The sequence below is a fragment of the Contarinia nasturtii genome, unplaced genomic scaffold (assembly GCF_009176525.2).
Source record: "Contarinia nasturtii isolate CC-2019 unplaced genomic scaffold, AAFC_CNas_1.1 Cnas_scaffold_187, whole genome shotgun sequence".
Taxonomy (NCBI): domain Eukaryota; kingdom Metazoa; phylum Arthropoda; class Insecta; order Diptera; family Cecidomyiidae; genus Contarinia; species Contarinia nasturtii.
In genome coordinates, this window is record NW_022197544.1 from 5,510,458 (window position 1) to 5,532,452 (window position 21,995).

General features: G+C 33.4%; 6 protein-coding genes across 8 annotated transcripts; 3 read left to right on the forward strand and 3 right to left on the reverse strand.

Moving 5' to 3' along the window:
- The first annotated feature begins 4,235 nt into the window (after positions 1–4,235).
- Positions 4,236–8,844, forward strand: LOC116352379 (protein catecholamines up-like). 2 transcript variants are annotated; one of them, XM_031784924.1, is made up of 4 exons: positions 4,236–4,394; positions 7,908–8,142; positions 8,218–8,366; positions 8,459–8,844. In XM_031784924.1, exons 1-3 carry the CDS (start codon positions 4,377–4,379, stop codon positions 8,337–8,339), a joined length of 375 nt encoding a protein of 124 aa, XP_031640784.1. In that variant the 5' UTR covers positions 4,236–4,376; the 3' UTR covers positions 8,340–8,366; positions 8,459–8,844. The 2 variants fall into 2 exon arrangements, with proteins under 2 accessions (XP_031640784.1, XP_031640783.1); XM_031784923.1 differs by having other exon boundaries at positions 8,218–8,844.
- A 1,226-nt stretch (positions 8,845–10,070) lies between these two features.
- On the forward strand, positions 10,071–11,202 carry LOC116352597 (3-hydroxyacyl-CoA dehydrogenase type-2-like). Its single transcript, XM_031785315.1, has 3 exons — positions 10,071–10,205; positions 10,279–10,608; positions 10,687–11,202. The coding sequence occupies exons 1-3, from the start codon at positions 10,197–10,199 to the stop codon at positions 11,116–11,118; spliced, it is 771 nt and encodes a 256-aa protein (XP_031641175.1). The 5' UTR covers positions 10,071–10,196; the 3' UTR covers positions 11,119–11,202.
- A 967-nt stretch (positions 11,203–12,169) lies between these two features.
- Positions 12,170–13,880, reverse strand: LOC116352595 (protein phosphatase 1 regulatory subunit 7). The gene is made up of 5 exons (XM_031785314.1): positions 13,762–13,880; positions 13,337–13,697; positions 13,108–13,270; positions 12,466–12,774; positions 12,170–12,396 (listed from the first exon to the last, which is right to left on the reverse strand). The coding sequence occupies exons 1-5, from the start codon at positions 13,781–13,783 to the stop codon at positions 12,223–12,225; spliced, it is 1,029 nt and encodes a 342-aa protein (XP_031641174.1). The 5' UTR covers positions 13,784–13,880; the 3' UTR covers positions 12,170–12,222.
- A 282-nt stretch (positions 13,881–14,162) lies between these two features.
- On the reverse strand, positions 14,163–15,799 carry LOC116352288 (germinal-center associated nuclear protein). The gene is made up of 6 exons (XM_031784771.1): positions 15,637–15,799; positions 15,222–15,569; positions 14,908–15,153; positions 14,641–14,778; positions 14,377–14,572; positions 14,163–14,310 (listed from the first exon to the last, which is right to left on the reverse strand). The coding sequence occupies exons 1-6, from the start codon at positions 15,693–15,695 to the stop codon at positions 14,230–14,232; spliced, it is 1,068 nt and encodes a 355-aa protein (XP_031640631.1). The 5' UTR covers positions 15,696–15,799; the 3' UTR covers positions 14,163–14,229.
- A 25-nt stretch (positions 15,800–15,824) lies between these two features.
- On the forward strand, positions 15,825–16,752 carry LOC116352289 (DNA-directed RNA polymerase II subunit RPB9). 2 transcript variants are annotated; one of them, XM_031784773.1, is made up of 4 exons: positions 15,825–15,899; positions 15,976–16,155; positions 16,221–16,349; positions 16,437–16,752. In XM_031784773.1, exons 2-4 carry the CDS (start codon positions 16,088–16,090, stop codon positions 16,624–16,626), a joined length of 387 nt encoding a protein of 128 aa, XP_031640633.1. In that variant the 5' UTR covers positions 15,825–15,899; positions 15,976–16,087; the 3' UTR covers positions 16,627–16,752. The 2 variants fall into 2 exon arrangements, with proteins under 2 accessions (XP_031640633.1, XP_031640632.1); XM_031784772.1 differs by having other exon boundaries at positions 15,882–16,155.
- Positions 16,753–16,939: 187 nt separating this feature from the next.
- On the reverse strand, positions 16,940–21,700 carry LOC116352199 (protein rigor mortis). Its single transcript, XM_031784602.1, has 13 exons — positions 21,325–21,700; positions 20,844–21,232; positions 19,957–20,760; positions 19,766–19,871; positions 19,473–19,700; positions 19,237–19,408; positions 18,876–19,169; positions 18,481–18,802; positions 18,119–18,411; positions 17,873–18,056; positions 17,661–17,811; positions 17,341–17,598; positions 16,940–17,254 (listed from the first exon to the last, which is right to left on the reverse strand). Exons 1-13 carry the CDS (start codon positions 21,522–21,524, stop codon positions 17,140–17,142), a joined length of 3,516 nt encoding a protein of 1,171 aa, XP_031640462.1. The 5' UTR covers positions 21,525–21,700; the 3' UTR covers positions 16,940–17,139.
- Between the last annotated feature and the right edge of the window lie 295 nt (positions 21,701–21,995).

A 21,995-nucleotide genomic window follows, 5' to 3' on the forward strand; every position in this document is an offset into this window, starting at 1 on the left:
TTTTTTCGCGCCATTCGGATAATTTTTGGCTGGTTTCGACGTCATACTCGTAAATCCATGTCTCGTCACCAGTTATGATCCGTTTTTTGAAGTTTGGGTCTTCAGACACGTTGCCAAGCATCTCTTTTGCCACTGCCACTCGACGGTCTTTTTTTTGAAAAGTCAGCTCTTTTGGAACAAGCCGTGCGGCCACACGTGTCATGTTCAGTAAATCAACCAAAATGTGTTGAACCGATCCATAGGAGATGTTTAACTCCTCAGCTATATCTCTAATGCCAACACGACGGTTTGATAGCACGATTTTCTTCACTTTTTCGACTTTTTTCTCGGTTACAGAAGTTGATGGTCGACCAGAACGAGGCTTGTCTTCAAAGGTCTCTCGCCCCTCCTTGAATGCTTTGTACCAATCGTATGCTGTTGTTTTCTTGATGGAAATATCCCCAAAGGCTTTTTTTATCATTTTTAATGTATCCGCACAAGAAATTTCATTCAAAACACAAAATTTCAAACACACTCTTTGTTCAGTTAATTTATCCATTGTAAAAAATCGAAAAACGCACTTGGATTGATCAAAACAAACCGCTGTCAAACACATACTAGCTAACATATTGCGCACAATTACAATTTTTGCACATATATCGAGGTCGATACTGCCAACCTAACAAAAAAATAAATTTGATCATACGCGAACCGCGCTCGATTTAATTCGCGATTTCCGAGAACTTTTTGATCAGAGGGTATAAATTATATATCAATCAGAAGTGGTTTTTGAAACCGTTGAAGTTTGTGTAAAATTTGAAATTTCTCGGAAAGCTTAGGATCGAAAATCAAAAATATTCGGGGTAGTTTTATGAGACAACCAGCACCAAACGTCGAATTCGGTTAAAAAAGAGCCGCCGTCTATAAAAACAACCACTTTCGTGATTTTTACAACCATTTAAATAAGAATAGAATTTCTTTATTGAGAAAAGATGCTGAAATAAGTTAGCGAGCGAAGTGAATTGAATATTTTTATAATTTGTCTATAAAAGGTGCAGTCTTGTAAATGTCCTTGTTTTTAAAGAGAAGCAAAATCAGAAAAAAATTGTTATGTCGAATATGTTCTCGTATTTACTTTGGAAGTGAAATCCAACAAAGAAAAAATCAAAATGGTTGCCCTTAAGAAATTACCAGTAAACGTAGTGTCACGATATCCGTTGTTTTTAGAACAAGAAACAAAAGTATTAAAGCATTAAAAGCAGAGAGTATTTTTGTTACAAAATCCATACAAAACGGTCTCTTCATTGAACTTGCAAAAAAGAGTCCATGACACTCATTCGATTCGGTAGTATTCTCTCAGTGCTGAATGACGCGGAAAAATGTGTATGTTCTTCAATACATATCAATGTGCTTTCCTATCAACGCACATTCTAATTATTGTCCACAGTGAAATCGAATGTTTTTGCTATTGTATGTGACTTCCGAAGAAAACGAAAATAAAAAAAAATGTCCAACTAAATTTGAACTACAGCATGTATATTGTATAACGATTTTTTTTACATTTATCGGTTCAGTTGTTATGGTCTTTTAATACGAAATCGGTTTGTTTTGATAATGATTCCATTGTCGTGAAATACTTCAATACAATTAGGTGAATTGACAAAAAACCATAACCAAGAGAAGAAAATAAAACTGAATAATGAAGAAATGAAAACGATTCAAGTAAAATGTTCATTTCCCTGGTAGCAGCCCATCAAAGCGACAACGATGTGGGATCGTTCAAGCAAATACTTCCGATATTCGACAAGTCACTTATTGACATAATTACTTTATTATTCATTTGGGAGTGTGTTTATATTAATTGATTTAGTTCCGTACATCACTCTTGTACTCTTTCAATTCTCTTCAATTCACTCTCTTACAATATAGTTATCATGTAATGTTTGCACCACATTTTGTGCCAAAGAAGAAGAAAAATAAGAAACAAAAAAAAATCAAAACAATTTCATTATTGATGGTACTGTTTTTGTTGGCACATTTTTTTATGATTGAAATGCTACGCACGCACTGCTGGATAATGCATGCTCCAGATAAAGCAAAAATTTAAGCACACAAACCGAAACAAAGATTCACTTTCGTATTCCATATGTAATATATTTTAGTATATTTGCCGATGAAATTGAAACAGAAGCTTAATTTATTCAAATTATCATTACATGCATTTATTACATATTTGTTCGATTTTTAGAGCAATCTACAGCTATTGTTTTGAATGTTATTATTTGTTGTGTTCGTTTTTATTTCGATGAAATAAGTTATCGTAAAATGTGCGTTGCACTTCAAGAGTAGTGATGCTGGAGAAAAAAACAACAACAACAATGAACACCACACTTTCGCCGTATCGTTTCCGATTTTTAGTATTAAAACACTTCGAATAAAAACCGAGTACACAAGCATAATTTCCTATGTGGTGTTCGTCTTGATTTGTTTTTTCTTTTGTTTGTTCCTCCTTAACGCACGAAATTGAATGGGAGGAATCTTAAAAAAAAAACACTCATAATCAACAGTGTTCTTCATAGTTCACATTTGTCCGATCGACATATTGATCAATCACAATGTCTTTTAATTAGCATATTTTTCCACTTCGTCTTACTGCAAATCATGATAATGAATGACGTCATGCTATTTATGTTGTCGGCATTATTCTATCAAATTATTCGAAATTCACATCAGTCGAATATATTTGCACATAAATATTCCACTTTATGCGATCATTTATATTGAAGTGTGAGCATCATTAATGGTGTGTGCAATAAATCTTTTTTACGCTGAAAGATCGATTACATCTCTATCTGCACGAATTTACTTCGCGAATAAAAACGACATGCAACGTAACATAAGCGACGGTGTTTCGAGTTCAAAAAAAGCTGTCTATTGTAATTATATCATGGCGCTCTCCCGCACTATAACATTAACATCAAGACGAACTGATGAAATTGATACCATACACACATCTACATATAAATTAGTCAAGCAAAAAGAGTTCAAATTCACCGAAGCGAAAAGTTGGCATCTGACAAATGTTCGCAGAATTGACAAATGAAGAAAGAAAAACACCAAAAATTGGCTTTGGCACATCAAATTAAAGAATGCAATGAAAGAAACGAGACGAACGAATTGTTGAATAATGAATTGTGATCTTTGTTTTGACAATTTTGTACCGGCAACATTGCGACTCAACAAATCTATCGTCAACAAAAATGGGAAGCTAAATGCGGAAGACAAAACATTCGTAATTGGAGTCAACTCACTTGTACGGATTGAACATTTTTTTTGACTAATTTTCGTTTGGAAATGAGAAAACGAAAATGGAAAGGAACTTCACATCAAACACAATATACGGGATTAATATCTGCAGTGACCTGATCAAATCAGTAATTGGAAAGAAAATGAAGACAAAAACAAATCGTTTTGTTTTTTGTTGTTGTTGTTTCTAATCAATAGTGCAATGAATTTGTGCATGCATTCATGTTGCCAGACACTATCGCCAAATGACTTGATGAGGGCGAAGAACTTACACGATTCAAATCGATTAAATTGGACAAACGTGAAATGTCACGGAATTAAAATTACGTTTTGGGCAAATTGCACTTGAAACGTTTTGTAATCAAAAGATTAACCAAAAAAAAAACACAACCACACTATTTAGATGTAAAACCGCAAAGCGATAATGAAATTGGTACAGCTTGAACTTCCCCGTGCATTTTCATTCCCAATAATCGCTGGGAGAATGCTTTTTCATATTGATTCGCAATAAAAGAACAACAAAAACATTTAACGAAAATAAAGCGTGTCCCATTCACATCTTCGTGATATTTTCATTATTTTTTCTTTTTTCGGTGATTGGTTTCTTCATATCAAACCAAACTGCGACAAAGAAACATAATCCATATGCACAATATAACTGTAATAAGTGAATAAACGTAATGTTTAAATGATAATTCTCATGTTAATACATTTAAAAAAAAAGCACACGAAGAAAAAAGTAATAGTCTCACTCAAAATAATAAAAAAAACGCTCTCAATTTTTCTTTCCTTCGTTTTTCTCTCATCCGTTGCACTGTTTTTGAAGAAGTACGCGCACACAAGAGTTATTTAATACCAATTGATTTGTAGGGCCGATACCGCCGCCACCGCTGCATGCAATGGTATAAAAGAAGATGTAAAATAAACCCGGTCATCATAAATGAAGTAGTGTTTGGATGGTTAACATCGGCCTATTTGCTGCAGAGAAAAACAAAACAAAACAGTGTAAAGAAAAAACAATCTTATCTTACGCATATTTAACGCAGTTGTCTTCTAAAACGTGTCATAAAAAATAAATTCAATACATTACAATGGCTCAACAGTTTGTGGTAAGTGTGTTCGATCGTTAAACAAGCTACTGAATCAATGGGATTTGATTTTTCAACATTGTGGACGGTTTTTCGTGTTATAGTGAATTAAGTGAATAAATCCATTTTGTACACACGTTTTTTTGTCGCTGTGATATTGTTTGTCCAAAAAAAATGTCGGCCAAAATAACTTTGATAATTCAAAAAAATTAATTATATTCGATATTAAAAGCTTCCTTTCACCTTTAATTATCTCGAGCGCAGTTGATTTATCTGTTCATCAGTGCGTGTGTGTGATTGTACATGTGATTGTACTTGTGATTTTCTCAATCATATGTGATGTTTATTATCTATTTCACATCATAATCTAAAGCACTAAGATTCATTCATTAGACTTCAACTGAATTACTGTATGAAAATGCATTAACCGACAAATGAAGACGTTTGTTTGATATGCTAACATTTAAATGAAATAACAATCGGCAGTTTTTCCTACCGGCATCAGTAATTACAATAGTAATGTGCGAATGAGAATATTGAATGAAGTAGTATTGAACATCGTTTCGTTCAATATAATTTGTTTTAAATGAATTGAAACTAAATAACAATAGACGTACCAAAACAAAATTATCGATACACTGCAAAATTATACACACATCATTTGAGATAAAGAGACGAGAAATGCATGAGAAATACTTAATATCGAAGGAGTTCGCATTATGAATATAATACATAATAAAAAAATCAACAATATGAAGTAATTAAAATGAAAACAGATATTAAAACAGAATCACACAGCTATGCGAATGAACTTTTTTGCTTTAACTTTATTGGAAATTGCCACCTTTTTCCATGGGAATTTTTAAAAAATGTAGATTTTTTCGACATTTATCTTCAATTCCCAAGCAAATATATGTAGAAAAATTCTATACATTTTTTTCGATAGAATTTTGATCGATCTACTCATATTCTTATTAGAAATGAGTATATATAGTCTTTTCATGTCCAAATATCGGAAAAATAACAATTGTCCTCAATGAAAAGATTCTTGAACGTGCAAATAATAGAATTACTTAGACATATCTACAGGGGGAGGAAAAAATTTTAAGCCTGATATAGAAACACACATTGTATTTTTAAATGACTATATTTATTATTCAAAGTAGTCTCCATGAACACGAATGACACTTTCATATCGATGCTTCAATGCTTCAATTCCTCCTTCAAACCACTCGGCATCTTTGTCCTCCCATACGTTGAAAATATCGTTCGATATCTCTTCTTCGGACTCATATTGCTTCCCCTTTAGATATCTTTTGGTGTTTGGGAACAGGAAATAGTCGCTGGGTGCCAGATCTGGAGAATACGGTGGATGGTGGAGTTGTTCGAACCCACATTCCCTGATGGCAGCTTGTGCAAGCAATGATTTGTGAGGCGGTGCATTGTCATGCAAAAGAAGAACTTTTCGAGTGAGCAAACCAGGACGCTTTTCTCTGATCGCTTTACGCAATCTATGCATTTGTTGAGCATAATAATAGCCCGTGACTGTGGTATTCTTTGGAAGGAATTCAACCAATAATATGCCTTTGGCATCCCAGAATACAGAGGCCATTACTGTGTTTGTGGCAATTTGTTTGCGTGGCACTTTCGATGCTGGTTCACCACGTTTGTGCCATTCCATCGTCTGTGATTTGAGCTCTGGATCATAGTAGTGGATCCAGGAATCGTCGCCAGGCACTATTCGCTCAAATGTGTCCGTTTCATTCCATTCCAACAACTCGAGAAACTCGTGTGCAGCAGCAATTCGTTCTTCTTTTTGTGATTTGTTCAACGTTCTTGGAATCCATCGTGAGCAAACCTTTCTCATGTGCAATTTTTCATGAAGTATGTTGTAAATACTCTTCTCTGAGATGTCAAACATTGCTGCTAACACTTTCTTGCTCATTCGAGGATTTTCGTGCACGTGATGTTCAAATTTTTGCACTACAACTGAAGCTGTTGCTTCAATTGGTCGACCTGTATGAGGATCATCTTACAATGATTCTCTACCCCAATGAATTGTTTTGCCCATAGTTTTACTGTGGCATACGATGGGGCAAGGACCCCATAAACAGCACGCAAGCGATCATTGATATCCTTTGGTGTCACACCTTCTTTTGTGAGAAACTTAATCACCGCACGATATTCGATTTTATCCATTTTTTCAAAAATATCGAGGTTACTTGGTATGCAATGCTGTTGAAAACAAACGACGACAGATATCAACTCAATTTTTTTCTGCAATACTATTGACAGTTCGTACTTCAATTACAGCACAAGAACAATTTGTATCTAGTGCCGTCTATATGTCAGGCTTAAAATTTTTTCCTCCCCCTGTAATATATATAATAATATATATAATATATTTAATCAAAAGAAAAGAAAAACGTTTTTCATGCAGCACAAGGAATTTGTTTAAAACGGATATATATTTTGCATGTGATTTTTCATTTCAAACATATATGTTATACAATAGTTGTCGTTAAAATAATGAATTTTAAGTAGATCACATGTGAGATTCACTTTTTTCATATTTGGTCATCCGCTCGAATCCAATATCAATTAATGTCACTATATCTCGAATTACTTTCAATTACATCATTTTCAAATAATGGTCGTAATTGTTGTTTCGGTTTGATTTTTTTATTATTGCAAATAACGTAAGTTTATTGTATATTAATCGTAAAATGCATCCATTCGAATTCGAAGTGTTCTCTTTTCTGATGGTTTCGATTATATAATCACCAAAAAAAAGTTACGAAATCGTTGCTCATTTGGATCACTGAGAAACAGAAGATAAAGAAATAAAATGCGACAGTGCGTAATTAATATTGTTATGTATTGTTCTGTTTTTTCTTCGTTCACCTCGATATTCATATAACTGAAATGGAAATGTCAGTAAAAGTAACGGATTCAATTGAAATGGAAGATTTTGTGTTTTACCATATTCCACAACAATCAAAATTTGGTTCAAACTAAATTGGCATCTTAATAACTGAACGATGTGCCACAATTTTGTAAATGTGCGAAGAAAATATCTACCATGAGATGAATCGAGTCACATTTCTCAGACTCTCTTTATAATTTAGGCACACACAAAAATGTTTTTTTTTTTTCGTAAATTTGAATATAATTGATTGCATATCAAATGCAACATATAATTATGCAAAGTAATTAAATAAATTTCATTGTACATTTTGTATTTCATGTCATGTTCAACATGATTATGGTATAAACAGAATGCAGGCGCTGCGATATAAAGAAGAAAGATTGACGGCCATCGAAGATTAAATTGAAATCATTGTTTTTAGATTATAATCTGTTAGATAATGTGATGAAACACGTCAAGATAATATTTTATCGGTACATCATCTCAATGCTTTCTTTTATTTAAGTGATTTGAACTTAATTACTGTGGTTATCAAAGAACATCATCAATGTGTAATACATTTCGCTTCTCTTTGATTCGTTTTTTTCCTCTTCTTTCGTATTTAGATAATGACATTGTTGGCTCTCACGGTCTTAGGGTCGTTTTGTGCAGCCGGTGGATCGCATCATAAGCATATAATCATTCACGTTCCATATCACATAAAACACCATCATCATACGCACACAATTTACAAACACATCAAACACATTGACCACGGACACGATCATCACCATCACCATCATCACGATGACCATGATGACGGATGGAGCGGTGGTTACTCTGGTGGTCTCGATTTGGCTGGTTTGTCTTTTTTTCGATAATTTTCGATAGAATTACTAAATAATCGTACGAATGTACCATTCAAATTGATCTTAGGAGGGTGGACAGGAGGAGATTTTGGCAGCATTGGTGATTTTGGTGGTGTTTATAATGGTGCTCTTGACAGTGGCAGCTATGAAAACAATGACTTTGGAAGTCTGGGATGGGATGACAAATAGGGCATGACATAACATCTGTACATAATGGTGAAGATTCGATTTATATTCAGCGAAAATGAAAAACTACTAGATTACATTTTGGATTGTCTCAGAAATCAATTGATATAATTTTAATTTAGTTCATACTAGACGATTCGGTCTTCCATTACCATGCAGTTTTGCAATATATTCAGCATTTCCTGATTACCATTGAATATCTTTCCAATATCATAAATCATGAACAGGACATAATATCTACAACGATTTCCAAATTGATGCGCTTCACCAAAATTTACCAATTATTTTATTTTTCGCATTGGAAAAGTTGTATACTGTTGAATGTTTTGTGTGATTTATGTCCATTGTAATGTTTTGTTTCAAAGTGTAAAAATAAACTGATATAAGTTGCTTTAGTTTAGATGAAAAATGTTCTCAAGCGTACGCATTCGTACTTATACCTAGTCATCAAATTTGCTAGCATATTTTACAAACATCACAAAATATGGATATTCTTTGTTTATTGAAGCCGAACATACTACAAATTTAAACATTTAATTTGCATTCTAAACTATTGGTTTTTGTTTAAATTGGCTTTGATTTGTACAAATCATTGTTTCATTTTGCTTTGATTTGTACAAATCATTGTTTCATTTTGCTTGATTGTTACATTATTACAAAATAAATTGATGACTTCTTTTTACTTAAATACAAATGATATGGATTTTATTTTATTTTTAACGTAAGATTTAGTCAACAAAATTCAGCAATAACAATACTGATGATTTTATGTTGGAAAATAAATAAAACAATTGTTCGTCTGTCGATAACATGATTTCAACCAACATACCAAGGTGAGCAGATTTATTTTGTATTGTAAAGTCGACGATGCACCAGTGAAGATAAATATGATTATTTTTTTTTTGCAATTTTGAAAGGCAAATGGTCGAAAATCTCAATTGTCCAGTTAACATTTTTAAAATTTGAATAAAAATATTTGATGATAAATTAACGTTTTTTTGTCTTTTTTATACTATTTTCAGTGATATGATTTTTTTTTTTTGATAAATTAAATGAACTTCTGAATGGTTTTTATTTTAAAAGACATAAAACTAGTAGAACCTTTCATTTAATATACTCTATAAACACAAATATTTTGTTTGCAAAAATGTACCGATATGATGCGATTCATAAGAAAAGTATTGGCAATGTATTTTGTATTGATTGGTAGAAGAATCGACATGAACATTTTTTCATAAATATTCTTTTAGTAGCTTCTGGCATGCTCTGGTTTTGTATAGTAAAAAATTCGTGTCTCCCTCCTAGAATTAACTCATTGAACTGAAATTTGGATACAAATAATAAAAATAGAATATTTTTCGAAGAATCTTGACTGAAAATCTACACAGAGAACATAAAAAAAAAATCTTATCGCATTTTTGAATAAAGTATTGTACTAAAATCATTTTTACGCATTGAATATACACACAGAATGCGGCTCCGGAGGTTTGACTATGAATTAGATTTCGTTTAGATCTGTTTTAAGTAAAAGATTTATTTAATTGCATAATTTAGTAAGCATTAATATCAGTTTTTCCTTTTTTAATATAAGCATAAAGAATAAAAGTCAACCAAAAATGGTTTCTGTATTATGTATTCTATTATTTTAAGAATTTTGCCAACAACATTTTTTTCAAATAGACATTCTCGTGACATTTGAACATTTCTTTAGTGAAATTGAGCGATAAGCAATGTGCTGACAGATGTCAAATGCGTGATGCCGAAACTAACCTAAAATCGTTTTGATTACACCAAAAGATCAAGTTTTTCGTAATATATTTCAAAAATAAATTGAATAATTTGACGGCATTCGATTGAAAAATGTTCAAGGTATGTCAGAAGAAATAAAAATTAATCAAAAATATTAAATATATATAAACGATTTTTTTGTTTTCTTTTCTAGAATCTTGTAACGTTAGTAACTGGTGGAGCGTCCGGTCTCGGCCGTGCCACAGTTAATCGATTTGTGAAGAAAGGTTCACAAGTGATAATTTGTGATTTGCCAACATCAAAAGGTGAACAGGTAGCTAAAGAAATTGGAGAAAATGTACAGTTCATTCCGGCTGATGTAATGTCAGAAAGGGATATTGAAAATCTCGCAGATGAAATATCTAAAAAATATGGCAAACTTGATGTACTGGTGAATTGTGCTGGTGTGAGTGATGCCCATCTTACATATAATTTCAACCTTGACCTACCAAAAATGTTGAAAGACTTTGAAGACGTTTTAATGGTACGTTGAATAAGTGATAAAATGATATACAATTTCCGAGAGATGAATTTAATTTATTATTTCGATGTTTTTCTCAAGACAAATGTAGGTGGAACTATCAATGTGATTCGCTTAACTGCTCAATTGTTTGCTAACAATCAGCCAGATGAAGGCGGTCTTCGCGGTGTCATCATCAATACTTCAGGTGTGGAAGCATTCAATGGAATAATGGGCCAAACATCAATTGCAGCCGCGTCTGGAGCTATTCACAGTATGACAAAGCCATTAGCAGAAGACTTTGCTCGTACAGGCATTCGTGTTGTCACAATCTCACCGGGTTTCATAAGAAGTCCAATGAATAACTATTTCCCGAAACATCTTGAAGAATCATTGGGCCTATATTGTGTCACTGTCCCAAATAGATACGGTAATGGAGACGAATTTGCTCATCTTGTACAATCAATTGTCCAAAATCCATACATAAATGGAACTACCATTGAATTGTCAGGGGGGATGCGTATGTCCTTATAAGAACCAAATAATTTGGTCCAAATTGTAGAACACTTTTTGTTTTTTTATTAAAATTAATTAGATTTCTATAGACTCAAATTCGAATTGTTTTATGGTTTTCATTAGAAATTAAAAAAAAAAAATCAAATGAAATTAACGAAAAAGAAACAACATTGAACTAAATTTCATAGAAATTTTTAGTATTTTATATGTCTGTTGACATTTCCGGATACACGCTGAAGACACAAATTATTGTCGTCACAACATTCAAATGTACCAAATGTATTTTGGTAATTGTATGTTTTGTTGTAAACAATGAGTTTCATTGTTACAAAACATATTGTCAATGCATACCCTGCCTTTAGGCGGGGTTCAGTTTTTTGGGGAATCGAATCACGAAATTTCCAATATTTTGGCTGAAGGACTTTGCATGGACAGAGCCGACACTGGCATGTATTTTTGCTATGCAATAAAATGGGACTGATATTGCTTTGCGAAGTGGCTCTAGGTAACTCTCATCCTTGCTATGAACCACATATTATAGACATTCTTCCTGATGATTGTCAATCGGTACATGGCGTTAGTGAATTCAGATTTCCAGCCATCAAATACATTGATGGGGTGGAAATGATAACCGGGAGACTGATGAATGAAGGAAATTCATTCCAGAAGTACAACGAACTCATCGTTTATAATGAGGCACGATTGATACTTTCAAATGCGGTCATCAACGTTGACATAGCTTTTAATATAAATGCAAAAAGAACAAAATACAGTGAATCTAATTTTTTTGATAGACAAAATAACAATCAAAGTAAGCAGAGAAACTCTCCATTGACATAGGATTTATATACGAATGGCGTGTGAGTGGAGTGTGCCATGCTAAATTTTGTCTACCAAAAATATTAGACTCAGTGTACTCATTCTTTGAAATAAAATAAAAAAATAAAACAATGTTTTACTGGAATAAAATTGTGGCTTGAGTATTTAATTAATCACATTCAAGATATTTGATTTGGTTTCTCTCCAATTCTTTTAGAATTGTTCAAAATCAAAATAAAATCGCCAATGGTGTTCAATGATCTTAAATTTTTATTCTTATTTTATACAGTAGATGATAACCATTTATTTGCAAAGTGTTGCATCAATTTTACGGAGATTTGGCAAGGTAAGTTTGAGTTTTGTGCGGTACTGGACGTCCTTTGCGATTGGATTATGTTCCAAGTATACGGTTGTTAGTTTTTTGTTGTTTCGAAGATTGTCCACACATTTCCAATCCGAAATTTGATTTGAATTGGCCTTGAATGGTAAAAAAATATGAGTCAAATTAGAAATAAACGGTATTTTTTATCAGTCGAACACACTCACCCAAAACTCCTCCAAGTTCTCCAAATGATCGACATTTTCAATGATAGTGATACGATTCTTTGCAATATCGAATGTTTCCAACGATTTGTTTGCTTCAAGCCCTTCAATTTTCTCAATTCCATTTTCTGATATATAAAATTCGGTCATGTTCACCAATTGATTCAAATTCTCGAGTTTGACAATACGATTGGCTTGCAACGATATCAGCTCCAAATTGACTAACTTATCCAAATTTTCGATTTTCTTAATTTTATTTTTGCCCAAATATAGTTGCGTCAAATTGGTGAGAGTATCCAAGTTTTCAATCACCTATAATGATGAAAAAAAACATACACCTTTATAACAAATCGCACATGATGAGTAAAATAAATGCACAAACTCAACCGCGCTCATTCCTACGCTTATTGAAGTAAATCTGTAAACATTTTTTTTTCTTATGGAAGAATATACACAGAGTCTTGCGCTAACGTACATTCTTCTTTGTGCCATTGGCAATATCGAATGCAAGACTAACACAACGGAGAAGCAGCGGCTACTTCGATGTTGTTCTCACTGCATTTGTTGTTGCGCATGGAACAAAGAAAAATGTTTTTAAGCGCGGTTGTATGTTACGGGACGATTCAAAATTCTTGTCTGACTTACACGAAATCGGTTATCGCCCAGTTCAAGCATTGTCAATTTCGTCAACTTTTCCAAATTTTCAATTTTCGATAACTTGTTAGCACACAGATACAACTTTTCAAGTTTCACCAATTTGTCCAAGTTTTTAATTTCCGTAATTCGATTGAAGCTCAAATCCAATATCCTGCCGAAAATTTTAATTTTTTTTTATTTGTATACAATTGCGATGAATGCAATCTTATTGACTTACTCGAGATTGACGAGATTATCCAAATTTTCAATTTGAGTGATTTGATTATCATACAGTTCGAGTTCAACGAGTCGACTGAGTGAATCCAAATTTTCGATTTTCTTCAATAAATTCCATCGCAAATATAATCGCTCCAATTTAACCATTTGTTCAAGATGCTCGATTTTTCCGATCCGTGCATGATTCAAGTCCAATACTTCGCATTCAGGATCGATGGTAATTACATCTTCCATTTTTGTAATTGTTGGGCCATCTTTCGGCTCGGTATTTGCTTCGGCATTCGCTTCGGAATCGACGACCAATTGCAATTGAACCGTTTCATCTGCATTCTTTTCCTCTTTTTTGGGTGAATTCACACTCACTGCAATGAATAACATTGCCATAATTGATTTACCCATTGCACACCACCACAATATTCTACTTACCTTTTTCGTCTTCGCCGCTCATCTCTTTTTTTTTCTGCGTTTCGGCGTATCGTTTTTATTGTGTGAAAATAACGAAAATCAAGATGCAGACGAATGAATAAAAGATTGAAAAATTCAAAAAAAAGCACAATTTCAGTGAAATTTCATCGAAATCAAACAAAATAAAACGCAATCTTCTAAAAACGTCTGGAAATGAAATTATTTACAAAAAAAAAACATTGACAACTTCAAGTTTAGTTTTATGTCAATGAATCATAGAACCATAGCATGTTTGTGTTGAATGTGCCAGTCACAAATAGGTGGCACCACATGTGTTCATGTGTGGTGAATATTTTTATGTTTTTTAAAAACTTCACATTTTTTCACTCTCTTCAATTTTCAAGCAATAAAAAAATCATTCATTTATCAAAAGGCTTTTTATTTCTTGATAAAAACAAAGATGGGATGTCTTCGGTGGATTCATATACATTAGATTTTGATCAGCAGCAACATGTCTTTAATGGAATATTTCAATTGAACATCGACGAATTGTTCTCTCCTCGATTTTATCTATTGAATTTGAAAAATTTGAAACGTTAATCTGGCATAAGTTAAATATAAAATGTAAACATTTACAATTGGTTTTGATGCTTGAAATGCATCACGTTGAAAGTTAACGGTTTTTGTTTGTGTGTCAACCGACAATCCGTAGTATCGTAAGTCCAATATTAATTCTTGAACTGAATGAAAAAATGTAATATTCTTCAACCATTCTAATGACACGGACAGTAATTTATTATGATAAGCGACAGAGAAAGATTGCACGAGTTCCCTGGAAGAGAGGAATTCAAATGTCAGCAAAGTCATACTTTTCGATCAAAAAAAATAATAATAATATACCTTCTAATTGATTGTACATGCAGCGAAGCCACTGCACACAATATGTATGGCAAATTCATAATATTTGAAAGACACTTGTAGAAATTCCGAGTCCAAAACGATAGAGCAACGGTGAAAGAACATTTAAATGTTGAATTCCTGAAACGATTTCGAAAGCAATTCCTTTTAATACAAAAGTTGAAAATCAATATATATGCTGCTCTTTTTCGGAAATGGAAAGCATTTCACCGGTGCCAAAAACAGCTCTAGAAACCAGTAGTAATTTACTTAAACTTTGATGGTGTATGTAGGGCTCTGGCCAATGATTCGCCACTGCCCAAGTTGAACAATAAATATAGTGATTCAATGAATTCCCTATGAGCTACAGCCTTTTGTACATCAGCGTCATCGCCATGATTCTTCTCACTTGATTCATCCAATGTATCATAACACTTTAGCACCTTCTTCAAACACTCTTGCAAATGTTGACGGCATATTTTCGGATCGAATCGTTCGATTGGCTCATCGACTAGTCTGCAAATAGTAGCATTTATCATTGAGTGTTATTTTGTTGATTTTGACACGGAAATTCAAAAATTCACCTATACAGTGAGTATGCCAAGAACATGATCATTGGTTCAATTAGTTCAATGGTTGTTATTTCATCAAAATCTTGTATAACAATTTCTTGACGAATGGCACGCAATCGATCGAAAATAAAATCATACGCAACATGAAATGGTTTCCGATCATCTGTTATAATATCCCACAATAAATATTCTACAGTGCGTTTGAGACATTGTTTCGTTCTCAAATTATTGGGTTTGGGCGATTGAACACCGGCTGCCGATCGGGAAAATTCTTTGACCACTCTTGATTCATCGACAATATATTCACCGGTTCTGGATGGTTTACGTTCATAAAAATGTAATAGCCCTTCTCGCGTACGTCTGTTGACAAATCAAATATGTGGAATGTATCCAGAATTCATTTGGAAGAACAAAAATCAGTACATACAATTTAATTTCATTGAGCGGACACATAGTTTCACAAATGCCAATTATTGAAGATTCCATTACTTACACTTTTTATTGTTTATATATTTTAATCATTATATTGTGTTACTATGTTTTTTTTTTCTCACCAAACTAATCAATCAACATCACTCTGTGAGTTTCGAAACTGAGGTGAAGTTGAATCAAGTTTGGTGAATTTCTCATATGTCATCCGACACAATGTAAATTACATTTGTTTGGCAGCTTGTTTTGAAGCCAAATGCGGTATAGCTATTATACATTATAAATTAATTATACATTATAAATAATTATTATTATATTATTATAAATTGACAAACAGTTAAGTTTCCCATTAAAAGAAGCAACTGCAATTCTGATACTTTATTCAAAAGAAAATATAACGTTTTACTAAGTCGTTGTACATCCGTTGGGAAGGAAAACGTGAAATAAACATGTCTCATGGTTACGATGCACATGACGATGGCCCCGGTTTTGTCGGCATTCGTTTCTGTCAGGAATGGTTTGTACAAAATTCAAAATATCATCGAATTTCCGAACAATACACTCATTTTCATTTCATTTCAGCAATAATATGTTGTATCCGAAAGAAGACAAAGAGAATAAAATACTATTGTATGCGTGCCGAAATTGTGACTATAAACAAGAAGCTGACTCAAATTGTATTTATGTGAACAAAATTATGCACGAAATCGAGTAAGTTGAACAAAATTGTCAATTGTGAAATATAGTTGGTGGAATTTAATTGTGATGGATTGTTTTTGTTGTTGCATTTTTCTCTAGTGAATTAACACACATTGTGCCAGACGTTATATCAGATCCAACGTTGCCCCGTACAGAAGATCATGCCTGTCCAAAATGTGGCCATAGAGAGGCTGTCTTTTTCCAAGCACAAACACGACGAGCCGAAGAAGAAATGAGATTGTACTATGTGTGCACAAATCCAAACTGTACACATCGATGGACTGAATAGATTAATATAGGGGAACAATATACGAATATTTACGTACATTTTCACAATGAAATATTAATATTGTTCAATAAAAATCAAGACACACCTTTAAAATAGATTGAAATAAATAACGTTTGATAATCAACATTTTGGATGGTTTTTCTTTTTTGTATCGACATCATGAAAGGTGGTGAAAAGTTAAATTTGCATCTTTTTATTTTTTTTCTCTATGCAGCTCATGGAGACATTTCACATTTGAGATGAATTTTTAGTGTAATCTAGTGAATGAATCTAGTAAAGGTGCTTCTTCAAATATAGAAAAACGCACATCAAATGGATTTACGTAAAATAGCTACTTTATTTGGCCGATAAAATGATATTTTTTTGCTTATTTTATTATCTTTAGCTGAGATTTCAAATCACATATGAGACAAATTGAACTGAATGACAGCAGTAGTGATTAAATCACGTTTTGGTAAGTTCATTGTTAGGCTCTTCAAGAGTAAAGTTGAAAATGTTGGCGATTTGGTTCGATCAATTGGGTGTAGCTGGTGACAAATGGCCGAGTATGTCTTCGATCTGTGCAGTCTTGAATTTTCGTTTATTCAGTATGTTGAATGCCGATTCCCGTTTGCCCGACAAAAATGAACTGAAATAAAAATTCAATTGGATGAATTAAAATCTAGGACAAACGATGTCAAGAACATTTAAGAGCTATGATAATGGTATACACACATCAAAGCGGCACCTTCGAGATTGCCCAATTGCTCCATATGTTGAATCCATTTGGTGGTAATTGTATCGAGAATCTTGTCTTCCGACTCTTTATTCATTTTGGCAATGCACCATGCTTCACGATAAAAATGTGCATCGCACAATTTTTCAATGGCTTCGTTCACTTGTTGTATGGCCAAAAGATGTGGAATCGCTTGCAAAGTGAATCCTTGTTCAACACATTGATTGGCATATGCTAGTGAGCAATTTTTCCAGAATCTATCGAAATAATAAATACAAATTTGAAATGGCATTGAGTTATTATTACACGGTGCACTTACTCATATGAAATGGACGGTGCCAATGAAACGTGTTGTTCGGTTAAAGATTTTCCTTCAATATTCTCGATGATATTGGCTTTCAGGTCATACTGAATTTGTGGAATGAGCAAATTACCAATGGAGTTTGTTTTTGAAAATCGATGATTTTTCACTAAAAATAAAAAAAAAATCAAGTGTCGTTTCATAACTTCATCGGATGATATTAAACCTACATTCATCGTTCAGAAGTTTCATGACGTCTTCACGATTGCCGAACAATTTTTCATGAAGACATTCTTGTGCATTTTCACTGGTGTCACCGGAACTCGTTGATTTTTGCAGTAAACTTTGCAATTGATCAAGCGGATTCTTGTTGATCTCTTTGTTGGTCAAATATAAAATGGTGGTGTGATTCAACTAAAGTAAAAGATAAATAACTTGATTGTGTGTTTGGTGGTATTCGCATTGGAATGACTAACCTTCAACGTAGTAGACGGAGTAGGCGGAGCCAATTGTACATCATTCAATTGGTCAGTGATTTTTTCCACATTTTCCGATGCTTTCTTTTCTAATTGTTTTAACTTTTTTTTCTCTTGCGATTGCAATTTTGAAGCTTCATTCTGGTACTTGGTTCCCCATTTGACTTCGTTATTAAATGGTTTCTTCTTGTTCTTTTTGCCATTATATGCACCGACGTCTGCAACGAGACGCTTTCCAATTTCGAAAATGTGCATTGTTTCCGATTGGCCCGAACATACTACAAAGTTTTCATCTGAAATAATGAACGAAACAAAGATATAGTAGCTACGGTAGCGGATTTTTTTCGAATGGATTAACTTACCTGTTGGTAAGAAGTTGGCACAGTTCATTTTATTTTCATATTCAAACCAAGCAATGCATTCCAATTTTTGTGTGTCCCAAACACGTACGGTATGATCGAAACTGGCCGAAACCAATTTGTGTTCGGACTGACCGCTCCAACTAACAAACGTGACTCCGGCCTCATGTCCCATCAATTCACCTGTTCTTTTAAATGTATCAGCATCTTCTTTGTAGATAAAAATTTTGCCATCGTTCGTTGACACAGCCAATTTGTTCGGATCGATGGTTGACCACGACAATTCTGATACATACTTTTTCGAAATCGATTCCGAATACCGCTCCTTTAAAATTGAGAATTTTTAACGAATTTTATTGAATTCCATGGAAAGTCTTGGAGTTATTATTGTTTTATACCGTTTTGTCATCTTGGCCATTCAATAGAATTTTGAATGTACCATTGGAAAACCCGGTCGCAACATATACACCATTTGGGCTAACGCTAACCGATGAAACCGCAACCCCAAACCGAACTGAATTGTGATTGTCATCTTTTGTTGACTTTTCGTTGAACATCATCAATGATTCGTGGTTGGTTACAAATAGGTTGCATTCAATTGGATCGTATGATAATGCGTACAACTCTCGTCCACAAAAATTCTTCATCAATTCCGGCGCAGCCGTAGTCTTGCTTATATTGAAAATACCAACCTATTGATTGACAAAATTCAATTTAAATGCAACATTCAACACCTATGCAGCATTAACGAATACTTACCCGTCCTTCAATTGTACTGAAACTTAATAGATTTTCATTTGTTGGATGCCAACTCAAAGCGATCACCTTTCCTTGTATTTTTGATGTTAGCGAATGTATTTCGATGTTATTGTGCTTTAGTGTTGATAAATCCAAAATATTGATGCGTTTATTATTACCAGCAATTGCAATCCTTGGAAATATTTAACCGAAATAAAATAAAAATTGTCTCAAACTGCATTGCATATTTAGCTTACTTGTTTGGATCATGCGGACTAATTCGCATCGAAAACATACCAATCGGTAGTGTTGAATACTTTGCTATAATCTCACTCGTTTCGGCGCCAACAAAACAATGACCAACGATATTCAAATGCGTTGAAAATGTCCATACCGTTGATTTAACTGGTTTGTACTCAAAATTTGAGCAAATATTAATCACAGCCGTATCCGGAAAGTCGTGACGATTCAAAATAAATTTCAATCTGAAACGATGCATTCGACTTTTAAGTGAATGAATAAGATGAAAAAAAATCTATTGTGAACTCACTTCTTGTCATTGCTTTCATCTGTTGTTTTCCATGACGAAATTTTTCCATCGGGACCATTTACAACAAAAGCATTCGGCGAGATCCACGCAATTGTACAATTCGGTTCTGGAAATAATTTAATTTAAATTGTTAATGTGTATGACTCTACGTTGTAGCCCAATAGTCAATGACCATCGTTTATTCAACATACTTGGAATTTTGGGGCGTCCTTTTTCACATTTCAATTGAATTTTATCGGAAATCGATCCCGTTTCAATGTTCCAAATAATAACATTTTGTTCCTGTGCACCAGACACCAAATAAACGATTCCATTGCAATCATCGTTGATATTCAAATCTTTGATAACTTCTTCAAGTTCAACGATTTCAGTTGTATTGTGGCTGCTGCCGATTGTGCTGCGATTCGAAAGTTCATCAATTCCAACGGCTTCGTCTGAATCGTCTGACAATGTAATTGAATCATTTTTATTTGGACCTTTTGTTTCCATAAATTTTTGTATATCAGACATATTAACGGCTGATTGATTTTTCATACGATTAAATTCGGACGATTCATCCGAATCGGAGTCATTTCCAGCGCGAATTTTTTCACGTAGCGTTTGACATTCTTCGACAAAATTGAAATGTTCATTGTTGGGGCTAGCCACTTTTTGATTTTCATTGGCATCATCAACTTTACCCGACACTTTACTTGAAATCGTTCCAAATTCCTCTTCCAAATAATCATAGGAATGAATGTCAAACATATCACCAGCATCTACAATCGGCTTTGGTGGTTCGCGATTTTTTTGCTTCGATTCTGTCTTTTTTTGATTGAACTTCTGTTTCGACGTAGACGGCATTGCATCGGCTTTCTTATAAGATGCTTTTTCTGGTGTTTCAAATGCAATCTCATTCGTTTTGATTTTATCTCGTGGTTTTGCCTTAATTAAGGTCCATTGTAGCGAAACGATTTCAGAATCGTGACCTCTTAACTTTTGCAACGTCGTTGTTTCTATATGAAAAAACAACATTTTTACCAATTGAGCCGTTTAATTGTCATAATCGAAATGCAATTAATCGAAATAAATATCTTACCGGCATAGTTTACAATGACAATCAAACCATTTTTGTAGCCAACAGCAATGATGTCCTGATTGGACGGTGATGTTTTAAGAATGCTGACTGTTCCGCGTTTCATAACAAAATTATCGGGAAACATGGAATATGTATTGGATATTAAACAGTATCGAACAAAAGCATGGTGATCAATCGATAACACTTGACGATTCTTTGAAATGCACATAGCACCACCAATATAACAGTCTGCATTTGCACGACGATCAATGCCATCGGCAACATGTGCTTTATGACCACGACACACTTTACTCGTTTCCACATCCCAAACCCAAATCAAATTTTGTTCATTCATTGTTACAAACCACTTACTCGACGACCAATTTGGATCACAGTCAATTGACTTAAAGCTGCAACGGAAATATTTAAATTATTATACAAAAATGTTCAAAAAAAGAATGAAACGAAATTTGAATTTTACGAGATAAAAAATAATACTAACTGATTGTGGGTTTGTATAATTTGTATGTTTTGAACATTTTGTGCATCCGTCGCTTTGGATTTGGTTGAATCATTGTTTTTTACAGGCGGAATATAAGCGATTGATGTATGATTACCGGTAATGTACAATAATCCGTTTTCTGGTGAACAAACCGGTGGTACATACCATGTTGGTGACGGTGGTACACGAAAATTATGCATATTTCACCGCACAAATAAAAAGAAAATGATTTTTAACCGGTATTTTATTAAGCAAACTTAACTTTGACAAATAAAATGAGTATTAGATCGTAATTCGACAATTAAAATCGATTAAAGTTTTATTGGTTAACAGCTGATAAGTTTTAGTTTAAATGCGTTCAACTTAATTGGCGCGCATTGTTTTTTTTTTCCTATAGAAAAAATGTTGTGTTGAAATTATAGTGGCAAGTAATGTTCTGTTTTGACAACAAACACTAAGTACGTACTTTAAAATTAGTAAATTTCAGTTTTTTTATCTCGTCAAATATAATGATTTGATGATGTCATTTGCTATCTATGTGATAGAAAAACATAAAAAAAATCTTTGGAATTCAAACAATTTCGCTTGCCAATTTTCAGTTTTGTTATCAATTATGTTTTGTATTTTTTACATAATTTATTTGCGAATTGAATGTAAAATTGCACAATCTT

What these genes read in the sequence shown, in the direction of transcription:
- LOC116352379 (XM_031784923.1), top strand. An exon ending in TGGTGGTCTCGATTTGGCTG is followed by an intron (nt 8,143 to 8,217) that starts GTTTGTCTTTTT and finishes AATTGATCTTAG; the next exon opens with GAGGGTGGACAGGAGGAGAT.
- LOC116352597 (XM_031785315.1), top strand. An exon ending in ACTTTGAAGACGTTTTAATG is followed by an intron (nt 10,609 to 10,686) that starts GTACGTTGAATA and finishes GTTTTTCTCAAG; the next exon opens with ACAAATGTAGGTGGAACTAT.
- LOC116352595 (XM_031785314.1), bottom strand. Translation starts at nt 13,783, where the DNA reads ATGAGCGGCGAAGACGAAAAAG. An exon ending in GAGCGGCGAAGACGAAAAAG is followed by an intron (nt 13,698 to 13,761) that starts GTAAGTAGAATA and finishes TATTCATTGCAG; the next exon opens with TGAGTGTGAATTCACCCAAA. An exon ending in GATAATCTCGTCAATCTCGA is followed by an intron (nt 13,271 to 13,336) that starts GTAAGTCAATAA and finishes AATTTTCGGCAG; the next exon opens with GATATTGGATTTGAGCTTCA.
- LOC116352288 (XM_031784771.1), bottom strand. Translation starts at nt 15,695, where the DNA reads ATGGAATCTTCAATAATTGGCATTTGTGAAACTATGTGTCCGCTCAAT. An exon ending in TTGGCATACTCACTGTATAG is followed by an intron (nt 15,154 to 15,221) that starts GTGAATTTTTGA and finishes TACTATTTGCAG; the next exon opens with ACTAGTCGATGAGCCAATCG. An exon ending in TTCAAGCATCAAAACCAATT is followed by an intron (nt 14,311 to 14,376) that starts GTAAATGTTTAC and finishes CAAATTCAATAG; the next exon opens with ATAAAATCGAGGAGAGAACA.
- LOC116352289 (XM_031784773.1), top strand. Translation starts at nt 16,088, where the DNA reads ATGTCTCATGGTTACGATGCACATGACGATGGCCCCGGTTTTGTCGGC. An exon ending in ATTCGTTTCTGTCAGGAATG is followed by an intron (nt 16,156 to 16,220) that starts GTTTGTACAAAA and finishes ATTTCATTTCAG; the next exon opens with CAATAATATGTTGTATCCGA. An exon ending in AAAATTATGCACGAAATCGA is followed by an intron (nt 16,350 to 16,436) that starts GTAAGTTGAACA and finishes ATTTTTCTCTAG; the next exon opens with TGAATTAACACACATTGTGC.
- LOC116352199 (XM_031784602.1), bottom strand. Translation starts at nt 21,524, where the DNA reads ATGCATAATTTTCGTGTACCACCGTCACCAACATGGTATGTACCACCG. An exon ending in TGTCATTGTAAACTATGCCG is followed by an intron (nt 20,761 to 20,843) that starts GTAAGATATTTA and finishes TTTTTCATATAG; the next exon opens with AAACAACGACGTTGCAAAAG. An exon ending in GAAACTTCTGAACGATGAAT is followed by an intron (nt 17,812 to 17,872) that starts GTAGGTTTAATA and finishes TTTTATTTTTAG; the next exon opens with TGAAAAATCATCGATTTTCA.